This window comes from Phymastichus coffea, unplaced genomic scaffold, assembly GCF_024137745.1.
Source record: "Phymastichus coffea isolate CEN01 unplaced genomic scaffold, Cenicafe_Pcof_1.1 PCOF00046, whole genome shotgun sequence".
Lineage (NCBI taxonomy): Eukaryota > Metazoa > Arthropoda > Insecta > Hymenoptera > Eulophidae > Phymastichus > Phymastichus coffea.
In genome coordinates this window covers 494,580-519,326 of record NW_026706857.1, presented here as the reverse complement: position 1 = coordinate 519,326, position 24,747 = coordinate 494,580, and the positions used below count along the sequence as shown (strand labels likewise).

The window sequence follows — 24,747 nt, the reverse complement described above, 5'->3', positions numbered from 1 at the left end:
TTAGCTTTTACTTTGCTGAGATTATAAAATGCACAATAGCTTTCAGAGAATACAAAAGACTAGGCAAAATAATTTATACGCAAGTCATGCGAATGATCAGCTATGGATTAAAGCAAATTGGGATTTCGATTACATCATTTGTAAGTAGTATAGTATTCCCAACAGTTCAATACATGAAAAACAAAATGTTAAACTAAAAATATAATCGTTGATATTTTATAGAAAATAAAAGAAATTGCAAAATGATCTAAATTTGAAACTGTCAGATGTCTCAGACTGGAAAAAAATTTTTTAGTCGTCTCGTTTCAATTATCCATGAGTATAATAGTTATTATCGAGAATCGAGAAAGGAAAACATAAAGGGTAATAGTGAGTTTAATTTGGCTAGAAATCGTGTAAGAGCCCGTGAAACTGCATTTCCAAAAGATGTATAAACAACACGGTCAATTAAGTAGTTTTTTTATTTATAACTCTTACATCGCTTTAATATCAACGTCAGCTCTTGATTATAAATAATAGCTGTAGATAATATCAGTTGATTTGTTTATTGTTTAACGAGTTTAATAAGGAGAAATACAAAACGGAGTAAAAATGTATTTTTGAAGCAGAGGCTGTAAAAAATAAAAATAGCGGCTGCTCCAAAAACATATTACACATACGTATATGTGCGTTTGTGCACCTGTTATCAACCGCAGCAAACTATCATCGAAAACTTTCTATTCTCATCAACAGATGTCTCGAGTATACCAATAACCACACGATCCCTTATAAGCTTTTATAGCTACTATGGAATTGGAACACCGTACACCAACACACGTTTAACACTGCCGCCTACCCGTGTGATAGAGCGCAGCTAAAGGTACAAGCTAAAGTTGTTTACGCGTTCAGCGCGCACAGTGCAGTGCATGCTCGGCGAGCAAACGAGACGGACTTAACTTTATACACGTATACATAGCCACAGCGACAGAGACGCCGCCGTCGTCGCAGCAGTAGCGTTGCGGGTCCGTGAAGTGTGAGCTGAGAGCTAAGCGGGGCCCAGCCCAGTCTCTGGCATTCCCTCGCGACTGACAGAGTACGGCGCCACGCTGTATATATAATAATCGAATCAAAGCTCTGCGTCTGTCTGTCTCTCTCTGGCTCTTTCATTAAGGGTTCGCATCGAGGAGAGAGAACAGTGTTCGATCGTCCGTACGGCGTCCTCGCAGCGCGCGTGGTGCAGTTTGATTTCATTTTTTTGTTTAATTTATCGGCTGTTTGCATCGCAGGAAGATATAACAACGAAAAGCGCAAGGAAGGAGAAGTAGGATCAAGGTGTGTGAAAGAGAGTTATAACAAAAGTTCCTTGGGGCTTTCTTTCATGGATAACTCAGTGGCTTGATACCGAGCGAAGGATCTCTGGAGAGTGAGGTCAGTGTGCAGTTGAGTTTTTGGGCGTCGGCAAAAATCCGTTCAGGTGAATGCGAGAGCTGAGTGCCGCGCGCGCGAGCCAGTTCTTTCGCAACACACAGCCAGTGGTTGTCACTACTATAGCGCGGGCGCGCGCGCGCGCCGTATACGTTTCGTAGAGTATAGTTTGTGCCATTATTACTATCCCGTGAGTGAGAGAAGGTGAAAAAGCTATACGTATATGCTCTGAGGCTTCATCATCGTCGTATACACAATGGGCGCGACGTGATTCAACTTCTTTTTGTTCTTTGACAAATACTACTAGTCGCTTTTTTGAGGGGTTATCTCATCGTGCCGGCATCTGATAACGTTCTAGCATGTCGTTGCATTGTATACTACGGGGTGAAGTTTCACCTGCCAGTACGTACTGCACTTGCGCATCGCGTTTTATTTGCAGTGCAGCACCAATCTCTTTCGCCCGCTGTACGTGTTAATGAAAGAATTATATATATCGACAGTGGTTAATGATGCGGTTAATGGCTCTTTTTTTTTAACCAACAAGAACCAGCAAAACGCTGATACGCTTTTGTTTTTCTATTCTCTCAAACCTAATTATCGATTCTCTCATTGCTGTTTGCTCGCCATGGCCGTGTTGCAATTAAGCCTCGCTGTAAACGTCAATAAGAATAAATTATGCACGATAGCTATACATGTATACTGTCATCTACAGAATTTATTTTACCGCTGTGTGTGTGTGCGTGTGTTCGTGCGTGCAGACGTGTGTACGTGTGCTGCTGTACTGTCTCGACACATTTGTTGAAATTCACGACAATGCACGATGGTCCTAGAGGGTGACATCGATGTAGGGTGAATTCCTCGATGGATTTTTTACTATGGATTTACTCACGCGTGGGCGTTCTTTGTTGTTCGGCTTTTCCTCAAAAGAGGAGTGCCGTCTAGTTTCTTTCTTTTTTTTCATTATTATTTTCCTCTCGGAAGTCGGTGTGTATTCGCTACCCCTGATGACGTCCAGCTGTGAGGTTATAAAACGCCACCGCCACGCTTTTGTTCTAAGATTTTCCTTCGCCACCCGCGCGTGTACGAGGATGTATCGCATAAAGTAACTACGTAGAAGAAGTAGGAGGATTAATTAGCGATTGTTGAAAAGCAATTAGGTTTTAGTCGTGCAGAAGCTTTTTTTTTGCCGACTACGGCAGTAACGGCTGAATGGGAAATTAAGTAGGCGCCTGCACACACAATGTGCACATTTGTGCATTGTCTCTTTCCTTTCGTGCGAGAGTGCGAATGTTTTCATTCTCCTCAAGAACGGATCGATTTAGACATGCGAGGGGTACAATACTTCATTGCATGCCACCCTCTCGTCAAACACAACCATTTTATTCTTGGACATAAAATTTACTTTGGCCCAGGCATTATATACTACTGAATATGTGTGTGCGCATGTTATTGTTGTTGCATGATCCAGAATGACAAGTATTTTTTTCTAATCTAATTTTAACATTGACGATGCTTGGAATGCGGTATATAGTATGAATTAATTACTCATGTTCTGATACTGAATGCATTTCTGTGTGTAAATGATCGTTTCAAATAAGCTGAGCACAGACTCCAGTATTTGTTTTGATTTTGTCAGCTAAAAAATCTGCATTATCGACGATTTTTCGCTGTCGTTTCGAGCAGGAATTAATATAAATGAACGCGTTAATGCAGGTTATCGTGTTAATATCAATGATGCTTGATGTCTACCAGACGAACTTATTGTTTGTTCGCTGAATCTACAAGAATTAACATTCTCTCGCCATACTCTGATATAATCTGTCGGATTAATGAAATTCTAGCATTTGAACGTCAGGGCTATAAATATAAACCAAGGCGCAACCGCTCAAAACAATCGTTAGTGTGTGTGTGCGTGCGTGCGTGTGCGTGTGTGTGTATATATATAAAACGAAAGTCGAAAAAGGAAAGATCGCACCCCCGTGAGTCTCGTAAATAAATCAACAAAAGGTCTGTCCGTGTGTGTACCAAAAAAGCGTGCGGGCGCGTGTGTAGAGCGCGCGTGCCGAGAAAAAGTAGCGTCACTGCCGAGACGAAGAGAGAGGGAAGTGGATGAACAGGATTAAGCGCAGGCTGACGTAGGCAGCAGCGGCAGATGCGTTGCGGCGTGATTCTCCCCGCAGTCAGCGGCGGCGGCATCAGCCTCCGCGCGCAAGTTCAATCACATGTACGTTATGTGCAATTCGTCTGTCGTTCTACTCTACTTTTGCCCGTCAGGCACGTTAGACGATTCGCCGTGTGATGCTTTCGGGGGACAATCGTACGCATGCTTGCCTTGACGACCGACTCTTGTCATTGAAGCACTCGGGTCAAGATTTTTCGTTCAGATAATGTTGAATCTGCAGTGGCTCGTTATTCCAAATATGCTACAACGGCATTTGAATTTCAAACACAGGCGAAGAAAGTAATTAATTAAAAACACTGCGAGAGGAAGTACGACATCGCGCATACGAACATTATCGCAATTTCAATCGCATGTCACGTTCCCCTTCCGTTGATTTTTTTCTTCACAAGTCTCGTGGGAATTGGTGTACGCGGGGCAGCCAAACGCCATCATTTTTATGTTAGTATTATTTTTAGGCTCTCTCTTTCTCTCATGCGAATGTTATTTTTCGTGGATGAGTAATGTGCATTACACATCGCTCCCGACGAGCGAACTCGCGTTCGATTTTCAATGAATATGTAGCGATGACATCATAATGCAACGCAACGTGGATTATGGGAGGTCTCGCACGGTACCGCTATTGTTTTAACGCGCTCTCGGGGGGAGCCAGAGGCGTTGATTAATTTCACTGGCCTATTGGGCTGTTTAAATGTGGGAACCAATTTGCTATATCATCCTATCTTGGAAAAGTAAGCGCACGCACTTGCCGTTTACAAGTGCCTCTTTGAAATTCCTTCACAAGCAGTAATTACTGCCGCATTCTTTTATATATAAAAAAAAATCACACGTACAGCACATGAAAAATATATAACTAGATCAGCAAAGACTTCATTTTTCAAGCCGAGCGAATGAATTGCACCACAAACGCTCGTAGCAGGGTTGAAAAGCCGGTTGTAGTGCTGACGACAGGCTAAATTCGCGTAAACCGGTTCGTTCATTTATACGCGCGTCGGCCACTCGCTCGCGAGAGTCCAGAGAGAAGCCAAAGCTACCAATAGGGCGAAATTATGGCATTGTGTACTGTTGGTTGCGTTTGTAACGCGGTCACGTGATCAGGAAGCACATAGTCGCACGAGCGTGTCGTCGCACGACGTGAAAGTAATATAGGCTTGAAGCGTGTGTGACTTTTCTTGGACTAACACGCCTCTTCGTCGTCGGTACTCTTTGGTCTCGTTACGTTGCGTACACGAAGCTCCTGGTTTTTCGCGTTATGCGAGCTCGTTTGGCAATACGTAAAAGTAAAAAAAATAAAAACAATACTCGTGCAGTTGCGCGCGATCGAAGTGAGAAAAACAAGACGTCGCGTCGAGAAACCGAAGGATAGGCACAGATAGATCAGTCGGGCGCGCGTCGTCGTCCGCGCGCTGCTGGAAACTGAAGCAAAGTGGCGGATGGTGGCGAGTCAACGAACGACGAAGGTGTGGCCGTCGAGGCGCTACGGCATGACCAGCTTGCTCACAATGGGCTCGTGCCGCGAGGCACGAGTATATATACGCGCTGGAACCGAGAGCCAAGCTGCGCCAGCGCTAACTGTGCCGTCAACGGTACATCTCGCGCCGCCGTCGCCGTCGAGATTGGTTGTACCTTTGCCGACTTGTCTTATCGCTCTGAGCTTTGAACTGCAACACCGTGGAGCGTGTCGCGCGAAAGCTCCTCGTGTGCACGGCTTCGTTGCAACTGCGAAATTCGCTTATCGCTTATCTCGTAAGCACCTTGCGCGTATAAATAGAAACTGGCTTATCGCCGATAACGGCTCCAATCGTGGAACGCACGCGTACTGCGTGCATCTCTATACACCCGCGCCACCTTATACTCTGCGCAGCGCGTAATACCGGAAGTCGCGCGCGCGACGAGTATCCTCTCAATGAAAGATGACCCGCGAGCACGCGTCTCCCGCTTGTTCCGTGCGCGCCTGCACGAGCATATGTGCGGCGGATTTGCGTGCGCGTGCGCGCTTGTCGACGAATAATTAACGAGGTCTCCCGCGTGAGTCACTCGCGAGCCGATGATTGTACTGCCAATTGTGCGCAACTCGAATCAAGCAGAAAGAGAAAGAGAGAGAGAGAGAGAGAGAGAGAGAGAGAGAGAGAGAGAGAGAGAGAGAGGCAGAGCGGTCATTAAGAAAGCAAAGAGACGGAGATGAAGGTTGGCTCTAAAACTGATTTATCCGCGAGTGTTATTAGTTAGATCGATCGAGGGAGACAAATATTCGCGCGAGAGGCGCACAAGTGAAGAGAGCTGACGGTACGATATAGAACATAATTGTCGGGCGAGTCACGCCGTTCGTCGCGCTGCAAAGAACCGGCGTAAGAAAAACAAAAAATAAACTATCAGGTTGATGGGTGCTTGCTCTCGATGAGCAGTGATCTGTGCTGCCTCGACCTGTGCTTCCTTTTGAAAAGAATGCTTATCCAGTGCCGCTTACTTGTCTTTCGTTTCTTATGATCGCGTGCAGTATAACATTGCGACATGATAATTATTTGGGAAGTAAGACGACAATCGTTGTCCGAGTTGTATTTTTTTCTTGTTCTCTTGTCACGCGGTTTTAACTGCGAGAAACGGCCTGGTTTTCAAATACGAATGAAAGAAAGATTGAGAATCTCGATGACACCACAGGCGTCAGGAGTGTAGCAGGAAAGTGAGCTTAATTGAGTTTCTGCAGGCGGCAGCAGCTCGGGCGTCGTCGTGGTTGTCGTGGCTGAGAGTTAATTCTTCGTTCCCTCAGCTCTTCCTTTTGAACTCTGTCGGACAATGCGTCATTTCTATCATACCGATAGGCAGCTGCAATGAACGCCGCCACGCGGTTTCCGGCTTCCGGCATCGTGCTTTCACTAATTTTGGATTTCGTTTCTGAAAGCTTTATTGCGCTTCCGAGATTAATTTTGAGATGCTTATGCTGAGGATTTCCTCAAGTGAGATGCTGTCAATGTCTTTTTTATAATAGAGCTTACTCTCGTATTTTAAATTCGTTTCAGCTTTTTTACCTACAAATTAATGTAAATGTATTCTCTATAATTCGTGACTTCGGACAATATCCGATATAAAAACTGACGGGGTTACATTATTTCGTTTAGAAATCAAAACCAGCAAACGATTTTTCTAGCAACAATGCTGAATTCCTCGTCCACGAAGACAATCGAGCTGAAACCCCAGCGTCGAGTCAACAACAGCTGGTGCGTCCTATCGGCTTGGTGCAAGATAAAGCGAGAGATCGATCAAATTCTCTGAAACGAGCAAATCTCCTTATACGGCCAGACGCGCTGATCGAGCCGTCCGTTTATTCTTTAATCGAAAGGGCAAAAATCGATAGCGCTCAGTTGAGCCCTCGCGCCTGGTTTTTACTTTCGTTTCACGAGGGGTTGCAAATTGCCAGGTTTCGCCAGTTATAGCCAAGAGCGAGAGTAAAGCGAGGGTGGAAGTGCAGAGAAAACTATAAGGTTGCGCGCTCCTTCTTAATGTTGTCTCCTGTTTTTTCTTTTTTTTCAACACAATTAGGAGCCTATTCGGCACGGGCTGGGCGGCTCGTCAAGGGAGCGATTAAGATATACGGTTACACGAAAGCTCGTGTCATTTTCTTTTCGCGAGGGTAACTGAAAGCTTTTGCGGTTTTAGCGCGGGGAAAATATGTTGTCTGAATTGCTCACGCGACTGCCTCTGAACACGACGACGACTGCGAGTGCTACGCGAAAACGGCTGCGTGTAAATATTTTTAGACGCGGTCGATAGTCCTATTATCTCGTAGTGTCCGAAAAGCAGAAAGAACGCAGAGTATTGCACGACGAACGCGCCATAGCAGCAGTAAATAAGTCCAAGGTTAATCATATGAAATACATTTCGTGATTTCCTGGTTGTCGGCTTGGCGCCGGACACTTGGCTCGCATTCCACGTGAGCGAGGTCCTCGTTCGGGTGTTAACCCACATTCCCCGTCCCAATGGATCAAATCGCTGCCGGACCTTCACCCACATTTAATGCCCGCTATCGACCGAAATGTAATCGTACGTGCATAGCTGCATCGCCTGCACACGTAGCAACGAACACCTGCGACCGGAAACCGTACAAGCCGTCACGCCCATGAGGCACGAAATTATTGTAAATTACCCGCTGTAAATATGCATCTGCCTCGGTGTATATCCGCACTTTGTGTGTGCGCGCGTACGCGTGAGTCATCGTGCAGCGTTGGCGAACTTTTTTGCCTCTCTTTTTCCGCATGCGTCCCTCTTGTCTATTTTCGAAGACGCGCCTTACGTGTACCTTTTCGACACGCCATCACTGTTTTTTACTCGCTAACCGAACCTAATTGTCATGGAGTAAATGTTAACGTTTTTACATCGACGAGTTGTTTAGCCCTCGACATGCATCATCCCTGCGCACACGAATGTTTATTCGTTAGCGAACTTGCAACGACAATTAACACACTTGCACAGTCGACATCGCTTTGACTCTCTCTCTCTCCCTCGTCCAGACATAAAGCCTCGAGGCAAAGCCATTAAAATATAAAAAAAAGAAAAAGCCATTTCTCGGTCCCCTTAATCACGCCAGCGCGCGGCGCGCGGAAAGTCCCCGAGCGCCAAAGCTTTCTTTTCACGGACACTTTGCGTCGCGCGTCGTTTGATTTTTCGCACAAGGCATTTTTGCTTCGTTAGTTTCCTACCTACGTGAATGCACGCGTTGCCTTGTGCCTCCTCTTACGCGTACTTTCGCCTTCGCTGATTTCCCCCATGCCGATGAGAGAGAGAGAGAGAGAGAGTGGGAGAGAGAGAGAAAATTGCTTCGATGTCAGCTCGTTTGGTCATTGAATAATCGTACCTTTTTCTTTGAAAAAAAAACGTGTATGAATTTTCACTTCCGCTCGTACCGCGAAAACGACCGCGGCTTCAAGGGGCTAAAAGAATTGTAACTCTCTCCACTTTGTTTTTACGATCGCGTGCTTTCCGTACGTACACACTTTCCGACGAAAATTTGCATTGAAAATAAAAACTGCGGTCAATAGTTCTCCCGTTTCGTGGCACTATGAAAACTTGTGTAGTTGCAGCTTCGAGATAAAATTGCCTCCCTTCAAAAAATATGTATGCGATGCATAGCGCGTCGTCTCTAGAAGGTATTATAAATCCGCTTGGCGATGACAGCCAGCAGTATACAATGCTTCCTCGAGGCAGACTGAAAGATTAAATCGCTTCGGTCGCGTTGCGATCATTCGGTCAATGCAAAAGATTCGTCTGCTACCGTCAGATGCTTATTACTCTCGAGTGGGAATGCACGTGGCACTTTTTCTTTTCGATTGGTCGATTTTTCATGTTGACGTGTGACTCTTGTCTGTTAGAAATGCAACTCCAAGAAAAAAAAATGACGGTAAATAAAGAGTAACGCGCTCATGTAATTCGATTCGCCTCGTCGACTACAAAAATTAGACCATCAGCTGTCTGCATGTCGAAAGCGCACCATTAATATATGACATCGCCTACGTACACTGTAATAAATTCACTTTTGTCATTTATTTATTCAGACTCTCGTGCACGCACATAGCATTAAATTGCAAATATTGACGATGCGTTCATAGAATATTGCACGCATTCAGAGGCGATGGAAACTGGAGCGCAAGCTCGTTTCTGGTTCGGAACATCAGTGCGTCGACGACGACGACGGGACGTAATGGCTCGATTTATCGCCGTCAATTGCGCTTCTACTATAATTTTCTCCCTAGCAAAAGAAAATTATCTCAAAAACGGATTAATGCGCTGGTATCGCTATTATCAATTCGCAGAACTCTCGAGATAGCGAGTAGAGGCTCTTGGCGAAAAGTAAAAGAAAAAAGAAACAACAGAGTCGCACGCGAGCTGCGCGTGTCCGCACGCGCACAAATAGTATTAGGCGTGGACGTGACGTCTTTTGAGAGGCATAATACCCAAGCGTAGGCGACATCGGCCCTTTTCGCGACGCCAAGCAGGGGGCTATTAAGAGGTAACATGTTTTCTTCAACAGAGCCTCTGCCTGCATCCTCATTAACCTCCTGAATGCGTCTCTTCATTCCACGTACAGTTGGTGCGTTGCTCCTTTGACCAGGTGAAGGAGCTCGTCGGGCTTAATATGAAATACGATTTGATATGTTCGTGCAGTCGCGTGTTTGAATTCCTCATTCGGCTAACAACGTCGTATCGTTAAACGAATAACCTTGTATTCGAATTTGAATCTACTTACCCTATTTTATACTGGCGTCACGAAACTAGAGCTGCAGTCGTGAATCCACAAGCGCATCTTTGACACACGAGCAACTCAATAATGTCTCATATGAACGATACAATTACAGCTCTCTCTCTCTCTCTCTCTCTCTCTCTCTCTCTCTCTCTCTCTCTCTCTCTCTCTCTCTCTCTCTCTCTCTCTCTCTCTCTCCTCCTCCCTACATAAAATTAGAGCATTACATTGTAAGAACGAGATGTGATCCGACACATCAAAAGAACGCACGAGCCTAAAACTTCCGTTTGCTTATGCGAGCGGCGTTTATTTTTAGACATTGCGCTATTCTTCGCTTGATTCTCCCAAATATTATTCGCATCGTTACACATTGATCTATATTTTTTAGTTATTCTCACGCGGAGCTTTTACAATCCACCTGTTCGAATCACTCCGGAAGATATAGGCGTGAGATTATCTCATCGCTTTGGTGGCTAAAGGTCAGCCTTTGGTATAGTGATGACGACATACCGCCAAATATCTCCATGACAACGCCCGCAGTATGTAACCTTCAACGTGATTAGACGCCACTGGGTTCTCTCTTTCTTTCGTCTTCTTTCTCATCGATTGAATTGGCCCGAAAAGAGAAAGAAAGAGAGAGAGAGAGACAAGATTGTCTTTTTGTCGTGATTGAGAGCTTCACTCACGACTTCGTTCTGATTGATCGGTCAATTTACTAACGACGTGACGACGAACGAAAATATTTTTGGTCGAGTAATGTTCGGCTGTGTGCTGTGAACGCGACACCTGTTAACAAAGACACGCCCTGAGCCATTTGGAAGTGTAGCTCGTCGATTATTGGTGTACGTTGCTTTCAGACGACTGAACAAACACTCTTTTCTTCGTATAACGACCACGGCTTAAGTTTTTGAGATAACGACGCGCGTGTAAAAGCACTGTCGTCGCAGCCAAAGCAAATGAAAGCTGAAAAATTCAATTTTTTCCACTAAGGACCCATTAAATACTTAATCTGCGATCAACGAGGCGATGGCGTTCCGCGCTCCAGCATGCATCGACCTAGTTAGAAAGAGAGGCACGACCTTGTTTAACGCAGCCAACGCCACACACATATACAAGCGTGTGGAGTGTGTCCATCCGCTTTGCCGTGCTAATACGCGTGTCTCGCTACGTTTATTGTTTGCGGCAATGATGCTGGATTAAAGCTTTGAGCTCTTTTTATTTTTTTTGGAGCACGCGCTAAATTTATTATATAGTCTTGAATTAATTGGTACTTTTGTCGACGTGAACACTATTGGAAATAACAAATGTATCGTTAAAGGTTTACCACACGGCAAAATGAATGTCCAAAGCAACGCGTAAGACTTGTTTTAACTGCATCCTCAGATAAGCATTTAACATGCAGGCCGCCAAAGCATTTCATTCACGAGGAAGTAGTAAAATGTGAAAATGACCTAGGAGGTAGGAATGTTGATAAGCATTCGTAGCATCGTTGCAATCGAAGAGAATAACGCACATACAACCGAGGCTCTCTTGTCGATTTTTAACGGGTAAGAGAAGTAGTGTATACCTCTCTCACGTTTAATTTTTTGTATAATCGTTCGCGCAGGCGATTTGTTCAACGAGAAGTGTCAATTTCATTGTAGCTGCAAAGACAACACATATTTCTAGACGTTTTTCTCTCTTTCTTTTCTTGCTTTCGTAAGCAAGCTACTTCGTCGACCTGTGCCGAAAAACGTGGTCGTTCTCTCTCGCAGTAAACCGAATGAATTTCTGCGGACAGAGATTGATGTGCACGAGTATGTCGAGTACATTGGCACACAGCGATCATATTGGTCGATAATTCGCGTGAGCAGTTCTTTCTGATCGCCGCCAGACGAATCTATATATTAGTCTAACTCATATCTAACTGCGGCGAGCGGCAGAAAGGCTTCGTCTTGCATATATACTTAACGCGATTGGCACTAATCTGCCTACATACTTACGCACACATAAAAAACGCACGATTCCTTTTTTCTTTCTCTTCACTGTCAAGTTGCTGAGGTTTCTCTTATGAACAAAAAAAAAGAAAAAAGGCACATCGAGCTGTAACTGTACGAGCGTACATTCGCATGAATGAAACCGGTTGTAGAGGCTTGAGTGTCTGGCCATCATCGACCTGTACTCATGTACTTGCGGCGTCTTCAAATGCCGCTCGGCAAATTTATCGATTATCTTACCCGCTGAAAGTCAAAAAAGCTTCTTTTATTCACCATTCCTCTTTCATTCCTTTTATTTTTTTTTTATTTTGGGAGTCGTTAAAGCGCAACGAGTCAAACTTGTCCGTCGGTATATCTTCGCATCGAAGACTACGCATCATATATAAATGCAATAGCTCGTCGTACTTTGCTCCTCAGGTCGAACCACAAATTCCTCGAGTTTTTATTATAACACTCACCGCACACGTACGTGCCGAGCTTAATTTGACACGCATATTGCTTATCTATATATTATACCGATGAAACTCGTAATGGAGGGAAAAATTGGTTGGCCTCGTTTCACCCTCACTGCCGAACATATTTGCAAGGCAAACGCGATAAAACTATTTTCTTTCTATCTTTCCTTCTTTTGCTTGATAGTTAAAAATGGTTTATTGCTTGCAGTTAAACGCAGAGGAGAAAAATGCCGGAGGAACGGAAGCCAAGCAGCGTTGAGCCGCCGCCGTCGTCTCAGCCGCAACCTACCACGGAGAATGGGGTTAACTCGCCGAGTAAGAGTCCTCATAATAAAGGCAAACTTACACTCGCCAGGATTACGCTGCTTGATGGCAATGTGAAAGACTTTAATATTGAGGTATATTATCATTTTATTTTTGTCTTTAGTGGATGCGTCGCAAGATCAAAGGAGTAAAATTGATGTAACCATTTTTTTCATTTCTGCAGAGAAAAGCAAAAGGTCAAGATTTGTTGGACAGAGTGTGCGCGAGTTTGAATCTTGTGGAGAAAGATTACTTCGGACTAATTTACGAGGACAAATATGACTCGAGAAATTGGCTCGATCTACAGAGGAGAATCTCAAAGTTCCTAAAAAGTAGGTGACGGTTCATCGTTTATTCGTTCACACTTTAGTAATACAATTACTAACATTTCTTTTTACACATTTACAGACGAACCTTGGAAATTCAATTTCGAAGTGAAGTTTTATCCACCCGATCCATCTCAGTTACAAGAGGACATTACGCGCTATCAGTTGTGCCTGCAGATTAGGAATGACATTATTACAGGACGATTGCCATGCTCATTCGTTACCCATGCGCTTCTTGGCTCGTATCTCGTGCAATCAGAGATAGGCGATTACGATAGGGAAGAACATGGCAAGACATATTTGAAGGACTTTCAATTTGCGCCTAATCAAACACCTGAGCTCGTCCAGAAAGTTATGAGTCTTCACGAAACGCACAAGTATGCGTTTACGAAATAATAAATAAAACTTTGAGAATTCTATTGATGTCATTTTTTTATTGTTGTTACAGGGGACAGACACCTGCAGAAGCTGAATTGCATTACCTAGAGAATGCAAAGAAACTAGCCATGTACGGTGTCGACCTTCATCCTGCAAAAGATTCCGAAGGTGTGGATATCATGCTGGGCGTCTGCTCAACTGGCATCTCCGTATACAGAGACAGATTGAGAATCAACAGGTTCGCGTGGCCGAAAATTCTGAAAGTTTCTTACAAGAGGCACAACTTTTATATCAAAATTAGACCGGGTGAGTTTGAGCAGTTCGAATCGACAGTTGGATTTAAATTAGGAAATCACAGGGCAGCCAAGAAACTTTGGAAAACATGTGTCGAGCATCACACTTTTTTCAGGTAATAGCTGTTTTACATGCTTAATTTATCAGCGCGTGCGATGTATGATCGTTTACAATGTTAACGTGTTTTTAGACTCATGAGTCCTGAGCCTGTTAAAAAAGTTGGACTACTGCCCCATCTAGGATCGAACTTTAGATATTCAGGACGAACGCACTACGAAACAAAAAAGATTCCGATCGACAGGCAACCACCGAAGTTCGAAAGATATCACAGTGGACGAAGAATGACCTCGCGTAGTATGGACAGTAAGTATATAAAATTGATATATTCGCCAAGTAAAGAAGTATTTCATATATTTGCGTTCAAAACATACCTGTGATGAATGGTCACATCAACATTGAAATAGGCTCGTCACAACCTGTGCTTTCAGCTTTAGGTGCGCAGAAGAATCTTGAACCTTACAGTTCCGAGCCGAGCAAAAGGCATACTATGAGCTACGAACCGGAAACGTTACCGACCATGGAGCACATTGATCAGAAACCAAGTCCCATTAAAAAGAAAGAAGAGGTATTATTTCTCATTTTGTTTGGAATGAAAGTTTGAACGGAAACATATATTTTTGTTAGGGTTTAGACAGCATCGTGCGTTCGACAGTACTTTCTATATTTTTTATCTACGTGATAAATTTTTTTGTAAAATATTATTTCTGATGGTTATGCAAACATTATGTGTGGATACAAATTGGCTCACGTTTGAAAGTAACATTTTTATATTAATCATCCGTACTGATTCATGTATCATTTTAATCATAAGCTCTATGGATTAACTAAATGAGGTGTGAATGAATAATTGGTTTTGGTATTAGCTCTGAAATAATATTCAAAATTGACATCTTAAATTCTGCTCACTTTGCACAATTATTAATAAAAATGTTATTCACTTAGCAATGCTTCATAAAAAAAATTGATCAATATTTTCACTATGTTTCTAACTTAATTTAACATTATATTGATTTACACTAACACCACTAATTAAACGGGATTTGGTTAATTTTGCCTGTAATATAATCTGTAGGGCTTTTTTATCATTTCTCAATGAACTGACACATAACTAACACTTGATAGCTGACGCGAAAAATAAGCGCTGGAACGACGTCAGCCAGCAGTGCGAGTAGCCTGGAAGGAGAGTATGACGCCACTGGCAAGGTACAGGAGACTACTAAAAACACCACCAAATCATTTACAATCATTCACCAATTCATCATTTTTGTAACTCATACATGCCTGTCGTAGTATTTTGATTATTGAGCCTATCACTCGGTGTTTTTATCGTTGATCTTGAAGCATGCCATTCTTTATCTTTTTGTCATTTTTAGTTCTCATTATTATTGGTATTTCACAATCTGTTAGTATATATACGTCAATTTTCATCAGAGTACACAATTTACTAACTCTATTATCTTTATCTTAATTTACATAGTATATATTTAATTATATTTTGTAAATACTTTGTTAATGTTTAATTTAGTTGTATACTCAAATGATGAAAATTTGTCGAAAAATCATGGATTCATGACGCATGACAGCACGGCAAACGCGTTATTTAGTTAGGTAGATAAATTATTCAAAGAACGTTCTAAATGTATAGATGTAGATATGCCAATAAATGATATGACTATTTTAATAAAGCTATCAGCTTTGATCGCTTATTGCATGAAGCGACGTGTGATTTTTGTGTATTCGTTTCCATTGTAGAAGCCTTTCGGTGGTATCGCGGTTCTACCGACCAGTCTATCGAAGAAGAAAAAGGAAAAGGATCAGAAAAACGAAAACGAAAAGGAAAATCGCAATGATCTTAACAAATCCGACAGTGTAAACGAGAGCATAGCTCTTGAGCCAATCAATGAAAAAACACCACCGAAAAAAGACGCGAAAAAGAAAGATAAGAGGACGCCAGAGAAGCCCGAAAAGGAGAAAAAGGAGAAAATCAAGGTAAGTCATTAGAGTGAGACTCGCACGATGCCCACGTACCGCCATCACCGCCATCACTAGTAGAACAAAAGATTCGTCAGATCTCACCCATCTCGAACGAACCAAAACGATCACACAAGTTTATAAATATATTCACTAATAGTAGTCGCCATGTGCTCATCAATCCCCCGTTAACCTGCAAATGCATCATTAACAAGCTCATGATCAAAACACAACTTATAAAGTCGAACTACATTGTTTTTGATTTTTGACCAAACAATGTTTTTATTGTTTTCTTTTTGTTTTTGTTCCGCGTGTACAACCAACCAAAGAGCCCTGTGAGTGCTTTTGGGCTGTTCGGTAAGCGAGATAAGGACGAGAAGCAGAAGAAGAATAAGAAGCTTGACGATTCCATGAAGAGTGATCAAGAGTCCGATGTGTCAATCTCAGAGAAAGCAAAAACACCCGATGAGAAATCGGACGCTGAAAAACCACCGTTCACCAAACCTTACGAGTATGTGGAACGCGAGATGTCGCCGTCGAAGAAACGAGTTGGTCCTCAAGGTTTTACCTACGAGACCAACAAACCGACTTCACCAAAACTTCAAGATCAACAGTCGCCTACTTCTGCTGGTAAAAAAGCTACTGGTCTAGCCTTCAATTATGCGCCCGGTGAACAGAAGAAATTAGAAGAGCAAGCAGAGAGGAGGAAAGTGAAGACTCCCGAGCCGATAACGACGGCTCCTGCTCTCCAGACCATGGGTATTAAGACACCTGGTCTGAACTACGTCGAGTCTGCAGGATTAAAGGAGCAGCAAAAGGGTGTGGCCCCACCAACTACGCCTCCCGCGACTATTACTAAGCCAACAGTACAACCACCTGCACCACCCACGACAGTGCCTGGCAGTGGCAAAGACCCCAAGAACTTGTCCGCAGCGTTCATCAAGGGTGAAGCTCAAGCTAAAGAAGCTCAGTCTGTTCCTGGTGTTATCGTTTCTGGTACTGAGAAAGTTGACACTGATTACCACGTACTGCCACTTCCAGATGGTTCAAGAATCATCGGAGGAGTTATCTTCACCAAAGATGGCAAGCCTCTAGATCAGAGCATCCTCGGACCGGAAGGTTCTCGTGTTATCGACGGCAAGGTCTATTCGAAAGACAACAAACTTGTCAAGAAGGCCGACTTTGGACCACACAGTCTGCACGTTATTGACGGTATAATCACTGGCAAGGATGGTAAACCAGTGTACCAAGAAGTCCTTGGAACTAATGGTAACTCTATCAAAAATGGCCTTTTTTACGGTCCCGATAATCAACTTCTTAACAAACACGCTCTTGGACCCGACTACACCCTCGTTAAAGATGGCAAGATTGTATCTAAGAATGGCAAGCCATTGCAGTATAACAAACTGGAAGCTGACGGAACGTACATAAAAGAAGGTCTGGTATTTTCTCACGACAGTAGGCCCTTGACTCAAGGTTTCTTTGGTGCCAATTACATCGTCGGTGGTATTGTTTGCAAAAATGACGGCAAACCTGTTACACAAGTTGCCCTCTTACCCGACGCCACTTACATACATGATGGCTTAATTTATGGGAAAGACGGTAAACCTTTAGATATCGGAGAGCTTGGAAATGGGGGTACTTGGGTCAGGGATGGCAAAGTTTACGATAAACATGGCAAACCTATAAAACACGTCAGCTTCGCATCAGATGGTGCATCAATCAAAGATGGTATAGTCTACGGCAAGGACGGTAAATTCTTGAACCAGGGTTCATTGCTACCCGCTGGAGCTCATCTGTTGAATGGTAAAATTGTCGGCAAAGATGGCAAATTCATTAAACATGCTTTCTACAAGCCCGATGGCAGTTTTGTCAAGGACGGTATAATCTACGACTGTGGAGGACGTCCCCTCAATCAGATTCCGCTTATTGCTGATGGTGCTTACGTCAAAAACGGCATACTTTACGACAGAAATGGTAAGCCACTCAACCAGAATCTGTTCAAAGCGAGTAACACTGGTATTAGAGAAGGCGTGATTGTAAATTCGGATGGTACCGCATTGAAAGAAGGTATTTTAGGCCCCAACGATCTGATTATCAAAAATGGACTAATCATGAGCAAAGATGGCAAGCCAGTGAAACATGAATCATTAGGATCAAACGGCAACGTTGCCAAGAAGGGTCTAGCTTACTCTAAATCTGGAAAATTGTTGAATCAAGATGCTCTAGTATCAGAAGGTCTTTCTATTAAAGACGGTAAGATTGTGACTAAGGACGGTAAACCCGTCAAATTTACGATCTTCAAACATGATGGCAGCTACGTTAAGGATGGTTTGATCTACGGACATGACAACAAGCTATTGAATCTCTGCTCAACTTTGCCCGAAGACAGTTATATCACTAATGGTGTGATTTTAGATCACACTGGTAAGCCCCTTAACCGAGATATCTTCGGTTCTGATGGATCATACGTTGCGAACGGACTGATTCACGACAAAGACGGAAATATTATTACCGAAGGTTTCTTTGGTCCCGATGGAAACAAAATTAAAGATGGATTGATTATTGGAAGGGATCACAAGCCTTTAACTCAAGATGAACATGGACCTGATGGTCTTGCGATAAAGGATGGTAAAATTGTTGATTCCGATGGCAAGCTGAAGAACCAGTCATCTCTGCTTCCTGATGGCTGCTATATTAGGGATGGAGTCGTTTACGATGTCAACGAGAGGCCGCTCAAACAAGGGGTCTTCAGAACTGATGAGACTTATATCAGGGATGGTTTGATCTGTGGATGGCGTGGACAGCCGTTGAATCGTGGAACTGCTTTGCCCAGTGGATACTACGTTGAAAAAGGACGACTGTACGCAAAAGATTGTCAACCATTGAACCACAGTTCATTTGGTCCAGAGGGCGGTTACATTGAGAACGGATTCATCTACGGCGTAGACCGGAAACTATTGAAACGAGGAACATTCGGTGACGACGGAAGCTACGTTCAGGATGGTTTGATTTACGGACCCGATAGAACACCTCTCAACAGAAATTTATCCATCGTGACTATTACGTACTACCGATATGGTCTGGTTTGCGACAAAAATGGCAAACCCGTCAAAGAAGCCATCTACAACGATGAAGGTGCAACTATTAAAAATGGAAAAGTTTACGATCGAAGCGGTCAGCCGCTTAGTCAAATGAAAACGAACCCGGACGGTACAATTGTTAAAAACGGCCTGACACTTGGAGTTAATGGAAAGCCGCTACTTCAGGGCCCTGTTGCTCCTGAAACTGCTTACATTAAACACGGCAAAGTATATGATGATAATAACCAGCTACTTACTCAAGAAGCTTTCGGTCCTGAAGGTTTAAAAGTCATGCAAGGTATTATCGTTGATGAAGCTGGTAAACCCTTAAAACATGCTTCTTTCGATTTCGAGGGTAATGCTGTAAAGGACGGTATAATTGTGACGCCTCAAAGCAAACCGTTGGACAAATACTACACGACAATCACGATAACGTTAATCAAGAAAGGTTTGATTTGTAACAAAGATGGCACGCCGGTATCTAGCGGCGGCTACTCCGAAGACGGCAGTTACGTGAAAGACGGAAAGATCTACGAAAAAACTGGGAAACCCAAGAATCAAGAATTGTTCGATGAGAGTGGTGCCTTTATCAAAGATGGTGTTATTTTTGCAAACAGCGGTCAACCTCTTGATAAGGAAGACGTCAGTATGAGAGATCTAAAAGCATTTGCTGCCAAGATGAATGTACCTAAGCAGAAGAAGGCTACTGTGTCTGTCAGTACACCGACGATTGTCAAGTCAACGACTAAGCAATCAATGATCAAGGACCAAGAGGGTGTCACTCAAAACGTCGTTGAGAGGGTTGAGGATCTTACTCCGGGTGGAACTGGACAGGTTACTGTTTCCACGCACACGAATAAGGTGAAGTTTTTTCTTGAACAGAATTTTAAAAACGAAAAATAATAGCGACTGTTTCGCAGTTGCGAAGATCTTTTAGAAAATTCATAGGGAGTACAAATAATTGTTTATATTTTTTTCCATTTTTTATTCTTCGTGTCTGTTTTAGATTGACGGAATGTTTTTTGTCATTGTTACATATTTTTCATATTTTCTATGAATATTTTTTAGTCTACTTTTCCATTCGTTTTGTGTATGTACTCCCATTTCTGATTTTGCAGAAAGCTTTCTTGCATGATACTTATCAACCTTTTTTTTATTTATTTTTTCATTTATACGTTAAGATTCGCTAATTTCACTGTAGAATGTCGACGTAAAGTATTACAGCTGTAGTCCTTAATTTCATTATTTCAATATATCTATATATTATATTCGTTACTGCATGCATCGTATTTCAAATTTTTCGAATTTGATAAACTATACTCATTAGCCGATTGTTGAATTGTCGATATATTTCAATCAAATCAATAAACATTAGTAATAGTAATCATCTTAAAAGTTGCATTAGTCACATAGTAGTTGTATTTAGGCCGAGGCACCTAGCGATGGTTCAGCTCCGTATATATCAGCAACTGCAGTTACCACCCGAACGGCAACGATGCACGAGGATTTAGAAAAGAATCAGAAAACTAGCCAGGTTCGTTATATATTATTATGTAATTATAACATCAATCATTGATAATAAATCATATTTTTTATAAAGCTAAATTGAATTTGTACAAAGTAGATTAAAATATTGTTATCGAAGTTAAGCCCTAATTAGATGATGATTTTTATATTCTTGAAAAAATTTTATTGAAATTGAAATTTTAGTTACTACTTAGGGTAATAGATTAGTAGTATTTGATTATTTATTTGTTATATTAGGTTGAAGAAAAGACTGTAGCACACACCACCTCCACAAGTGCCACTAGGCAAGAACAACGCACGATCACACAAGAAGTTAAAACTACAAGTCATGTACTCGCTGGAGAGCAGGTAAATATAACATTTTCCTTAGAGCACGATTAGTCTTTAGGATGCTCGTAAACGTTTGTATTTTTATGAAGGCATGTAACTATTGCGTCTCGTCTGTTTTTATATTTTTTAATTGAATCATGAGAAGTGTATTGAATTTTTCTAATTTTTATTTCCTGTAAAAACAACAAAGGAGAACTTTATCATATGAGTCGTCAAGGAAAAAGAAGTAACTACATGAATGAATTACCTATATTAATAACGTTTTTTATAACACACTAAAATATACAAAATTCACACCGCACTAATCACGTGCAAATATCACGTACACTTACATAAAAAACTAATATAACAGATAGTAATAAATAATAGTCTCTTAAAATGTTAATTCCTTGTTGCTTTTTACAACGAATGTCTATAACTTTTAGTTTGAAAATCTTCACGATGAATCGAATACATAAATTGTATTTAATGGCCATAATCATGATCAAAAAAACTCATAATTTTAATTTATTTTTGAACGTTCTTTTTATTTCAAATACTCATACATTATCGATTTGCCGGCTTTGGCTAACACATTGCATGATGTAGCTGTTTTTACGACGACTCAGTACATCCAGCTCAAGCAGTTGCGATTCCGGAACACCCATTGATCTTGATGATGATCAACAAGCTTTCTGCAATCAATACTACCAGGTAATCTAATTTAACCAACGTCATTAATCAGGTGATATTTTTAAAAAAATTGAAGGTACAATTATAATAATGACATGGTTTTTTTATGAAAGTAGTTGGAATCAAGCCGTCGGAATTCGCTTAATGATAAAACTCGTTATACCTAGTAATACCTAGCAAGAACATTAATCATTTGAGATTATGTAGGATCTGTATTAAAAGAGTCCATTCACGTACGTTGTAAAATACGCACACATATAGTTATTACATAAAGTCAACTAAACACATATCAACGTTTAAATGCTTAATCGACATTGTGTATTTTATCATATCGTTTAAATCACATTGGATGTATCATAAACACAGCTTTTAATCGCATAAATCATTAATTTATTATACCACAACACTTCCTCAACAGAAGAAATCGACAGTTTTAAATCTATGCGGTATAGTATAAAATATAAGAACAAAGTAATTGAAAATTTGGTGTGATTCTATATGTTTTCAAGTCTTTATGGAGTTTATTATAGTTGTAAATCAATTGTATGATCACGATTTACGACGTGAAAATTGCAATCAGGTAAGGTGACGATGAATGAATACTAGTTGTTGATTCAACTATAATGCATCATTGACTGTGTTTGGCGTGATAAAGTGTTGCATCTTTATTTTATGAAAATTACAAATATGTATGATTTGATTTTTGAGTGAATATCAACTAATAATAATTTTTTTTAACATTAAATTTATTTTCTTAAATATAATTACAGATTTTTTTCAATGCAGTATATTAAAAATGATCCTATCAAATAACCATAGAAATGAAAATTAAGTAGAATGTTGTAAATAATATGAATGATATAAATATAATCATTGTTAATAGCAAAGATTTTTCTCTAGCTTATACAATTAATAGCTCTGCAAATCTTAATTTGCAATGATTGCATTGTAGGGTGATCCAGCTGGAATAGTTGCAACGGAAAGTCACGTCTATACAGGTGAACCAGAGAATAATGTAACCACGACGACAACGGTGCCTTTAGTGGCGACAGAGTCCAGGAAAGTTGCGGTTGAAAGCGAAGATGGAAATTACAGCGCTACAGGCGAAATTGTTAGCTCACAGACTATTTCAAGCAAAACTCGTACTGTCGAGACGATAACCGTAAGTTGACGGATCATTTTTCAATAAAAAACAAAGAATAATTTGCACGTTTTCGACAGAATGAATCTGATATTTCTTTGATTTTCTTTACAGTACAAAACTGAACGCGATGGTGTTGTGGAAACACGAGTGGAGCAAAAAATAACGATCCAATCAGACGGCGATCCAATTGATCACGACAAAGCTCTTGCTGAAGCAATACAACAAGCTACAGCCATGAATCCTGATATGCAGGTGGAAAAGATAGAAATTCAACAACAGACGGCACAGTAAGGATCGTTTGATAAAAAACTACAGGGTACCCTAAATGTTAAAAGTAACATTTGAAAATCATTAATTTATGGAATGGATGTTCCATAAAAATCTTGAAATGTGTTCATGAGAAATACAAATGAAAAGCTATTCATTTTATCGTATTATTGAGAATAGCAAATCGTCAATTATGATAATCGACGATTCTATTTTTAGCTTGTGTTTCAATTTACTTTAAGAAGTAAGGATGCGTGCATTCAGCTTCGCAAATGATAGATTTCATTAAATTGCGTGGAATCGCGTATCATTAAACGTACTAGATATACATTGCATTGGCTTGAAAAAATCAACAGGGTACCCTATCTACGCTTCGCTTGAAGAAAACAAAGACTTCTATAAGTGTGAGCAATAAAATTGCTATGCATAAATGTATGATAATACAATCGTTTTTAATGGATAGAATATCGAGGAAAAAGTCATGATTCGACCGCGATTCAATCAAGATCCACTCTCATATTTTACTGTGTAAATTCATTTTTTGTGCATTGACATTGCCGAGCTTCAGCATTTTTCTCAGCATTTCTAAAACGTTACGTGTGTGTTTTTATAACGTGGAACTTAGTAGTTCACTTAGAAGCACGACATTTAGACGTAATATACCGAATCTGATGTGATGATCGAAACGTAACAGTTTTTAGCTATGTTACGAGATTGCCTGTATAATACGATACTTTGGTAGATATTTTAACATTTTACACAGCTATTAGATACTGATATAAATGCTAGAGAGTCAGAGGTGTCTTGGATATGAAATATTAATATATTATACATAGTATACATATATAATATTCTTAACTCGAGAATTTAAGTATCGCCACTACTTGAAAAAATTAATTTCTTGAAAAATTGCTGATTTAAGATATACAACATAAATATGGCAAAGGGTTGATAAAAATGTGTCATTTTTTTAAGTTCTTTGCAAAATATTAACTGTAACTATTAATTATAATAGATTAATAAATTATAAATACAAAATACCAATAGCGACGATGCTTTGGTCGGCGTATATGTCTAAATATAGCTATAAAGTGTGTAGCTCTAGATCTACATTCTTTGAATGAATTTTGTTGATTTAAAGATATTTTACTTTATGTTCACTATCCATCCATTAAAAGCAGCGATACTTTCAATTAAGTTAACTTGATTATTATGTAATTTAAAATAATTCATGTTAATGTTAATATGTGAAGTTGGACGCATAAAAAAAAGAAAAAATATCTCCGCAAACTATTATACTTAATATGCTGCAAATAAATCTTATCATTAACGATACTTTCAACAATCAATTTGCTCACAACTCATAATTATTTTAATTAATATTTGACTTGGATATATTTTTAATTATTTTATTTAGTCAATTGACAGACGATTATTTTTAAAAGAAAAAAAATGCTTGTATTTTTATTTTGTGACCAAAAGAAATTGAACACAATTTTATGTACATACTGGCCAGTTGATTGAATTTTATGTACTAGCCAGTTGCTATTCTCAGCATCTCCAAAGTGGCCTTTTTAGCCTTGCCGTCGGTAACATTATTTACCGGAAGTTTTATTCATTCACATTTTTTAATATTGTACCATTCCGCGTTTGTAGCGATTTTTGTATAATATATAGTGCATTTTATCATTGAATTATATTTATTATAACTTGCGCTTTAAAAATTCTCCGTGCTCAATTAAAGTAATTTGAAACGCTGCAACAGTTTTTTATTTTTATAAATTATTTTAGTTTTTTGTAATAACACTAAATAAAATTTTTATACATATATATATTTGAAGGTAACAACACCGTTATAGTTGAATGCTGTAAAAACATCGTTTGTAAGTTTTTCATGTAGTTTTTTGTTTCACCCTTTATAAATTTAACGTTTATATTTTAATAACAATTTATTATATATTGTAATAAGTAACTGTATGAAATAGGAGATCCTTTATTGTGGGACTAATATTTACATTTTGTACGAAGATTTTAAACATTCAGTCTCCTATATACGTCTTTTTTTCATTGTAAATTGTGATTGATTTTCTCTACAACGAGTTTATGAAATTAATAAATCAGATTATAAATAATAAGTTTTGCGTTT

At 40.4% G+C, this 24,747-nt stretch overlaps 1 protein-coding gene across 5 annotated transcripts; it reads left to right on the top strand.

The window, feature by feature from the left end:
• Nucleotides 1-432: 432 nt before the first annotated feature.
• On the top strand, nucleotides 433-24,705 carry LOC131664926 (uncharacterized). Of its 5 annotated transcripts, none has more exons than XM_058936405.1 (15): nucleotides 433-1,311; nucleotides 12,455-12,644; nucleotides 12,734-12,881; nucleotides 12,958-13,252; nucleotides 13,324-13,662; nucleotides 13,738-13,910; nucleotides 14,012-14,172; nucleotides 14,730-14,810; nucleotides 15,360-15,596; nucleotides 15,908-19,522; nucleotides 20,088-20,195; nucleotides 20,426-20,536; nucleotides 21,107-21,211; nucleotides 22,143-22,352; nucleotides 22,446-24,705. In XM_058936405.1, the coding sequence occupies exons 2-15, from the start codon at nucleotides 12,474-12,476 to the stop codon at nucleotides 22,623-22,625; spliced, it is 5,934 nt and encodes a 1,977-aa protein (XP_058792388.1). In that variant the 5' UTR covers nucleotides 433-1,311; nucleotides 12,455-12,473; the 3' UTR covers nucleotides 22,626-24,705. The 5 variants fall into 5 exon arrangements, with proteins under 5 accessions (XP_058792388.1, XP_058792389.1, XP_058792387.1 ...); XM_058936406.1 differs by having other exon boundaries at nucleotides 433-1,407; nucleotides 14,036-14,172; XM_058936404.1 differs by having other exon boundaries at nucleotides 434-1,407.
• Nucleotides 24,706-24,747: the final 42 nt, after the last annotated feature.

Coding starts and splice junctions, on each gene's coding strand:
- LOC131664926 (XM_058936405.1), top strand. CDS start 12,474: ATGCCGGAGGAACGGAAGCCAAGCAGCGTTGAGCCGCCGCCGTCGTCT. Junction 13,663..13,737: donor GAGCATCACACTTTTTTCAG/GTAATAGCTGTT, acceptor ACGTGTTTTTAG/ACTCATGAGTCCTGAGCCTG. Junction 14,173..14,729: donor CCATTAAAAAGAAAGAAGAG/GTATTATTTCTC, acceptor AACACTTGATAG/CTGACGCGAAAAATAAGCGC.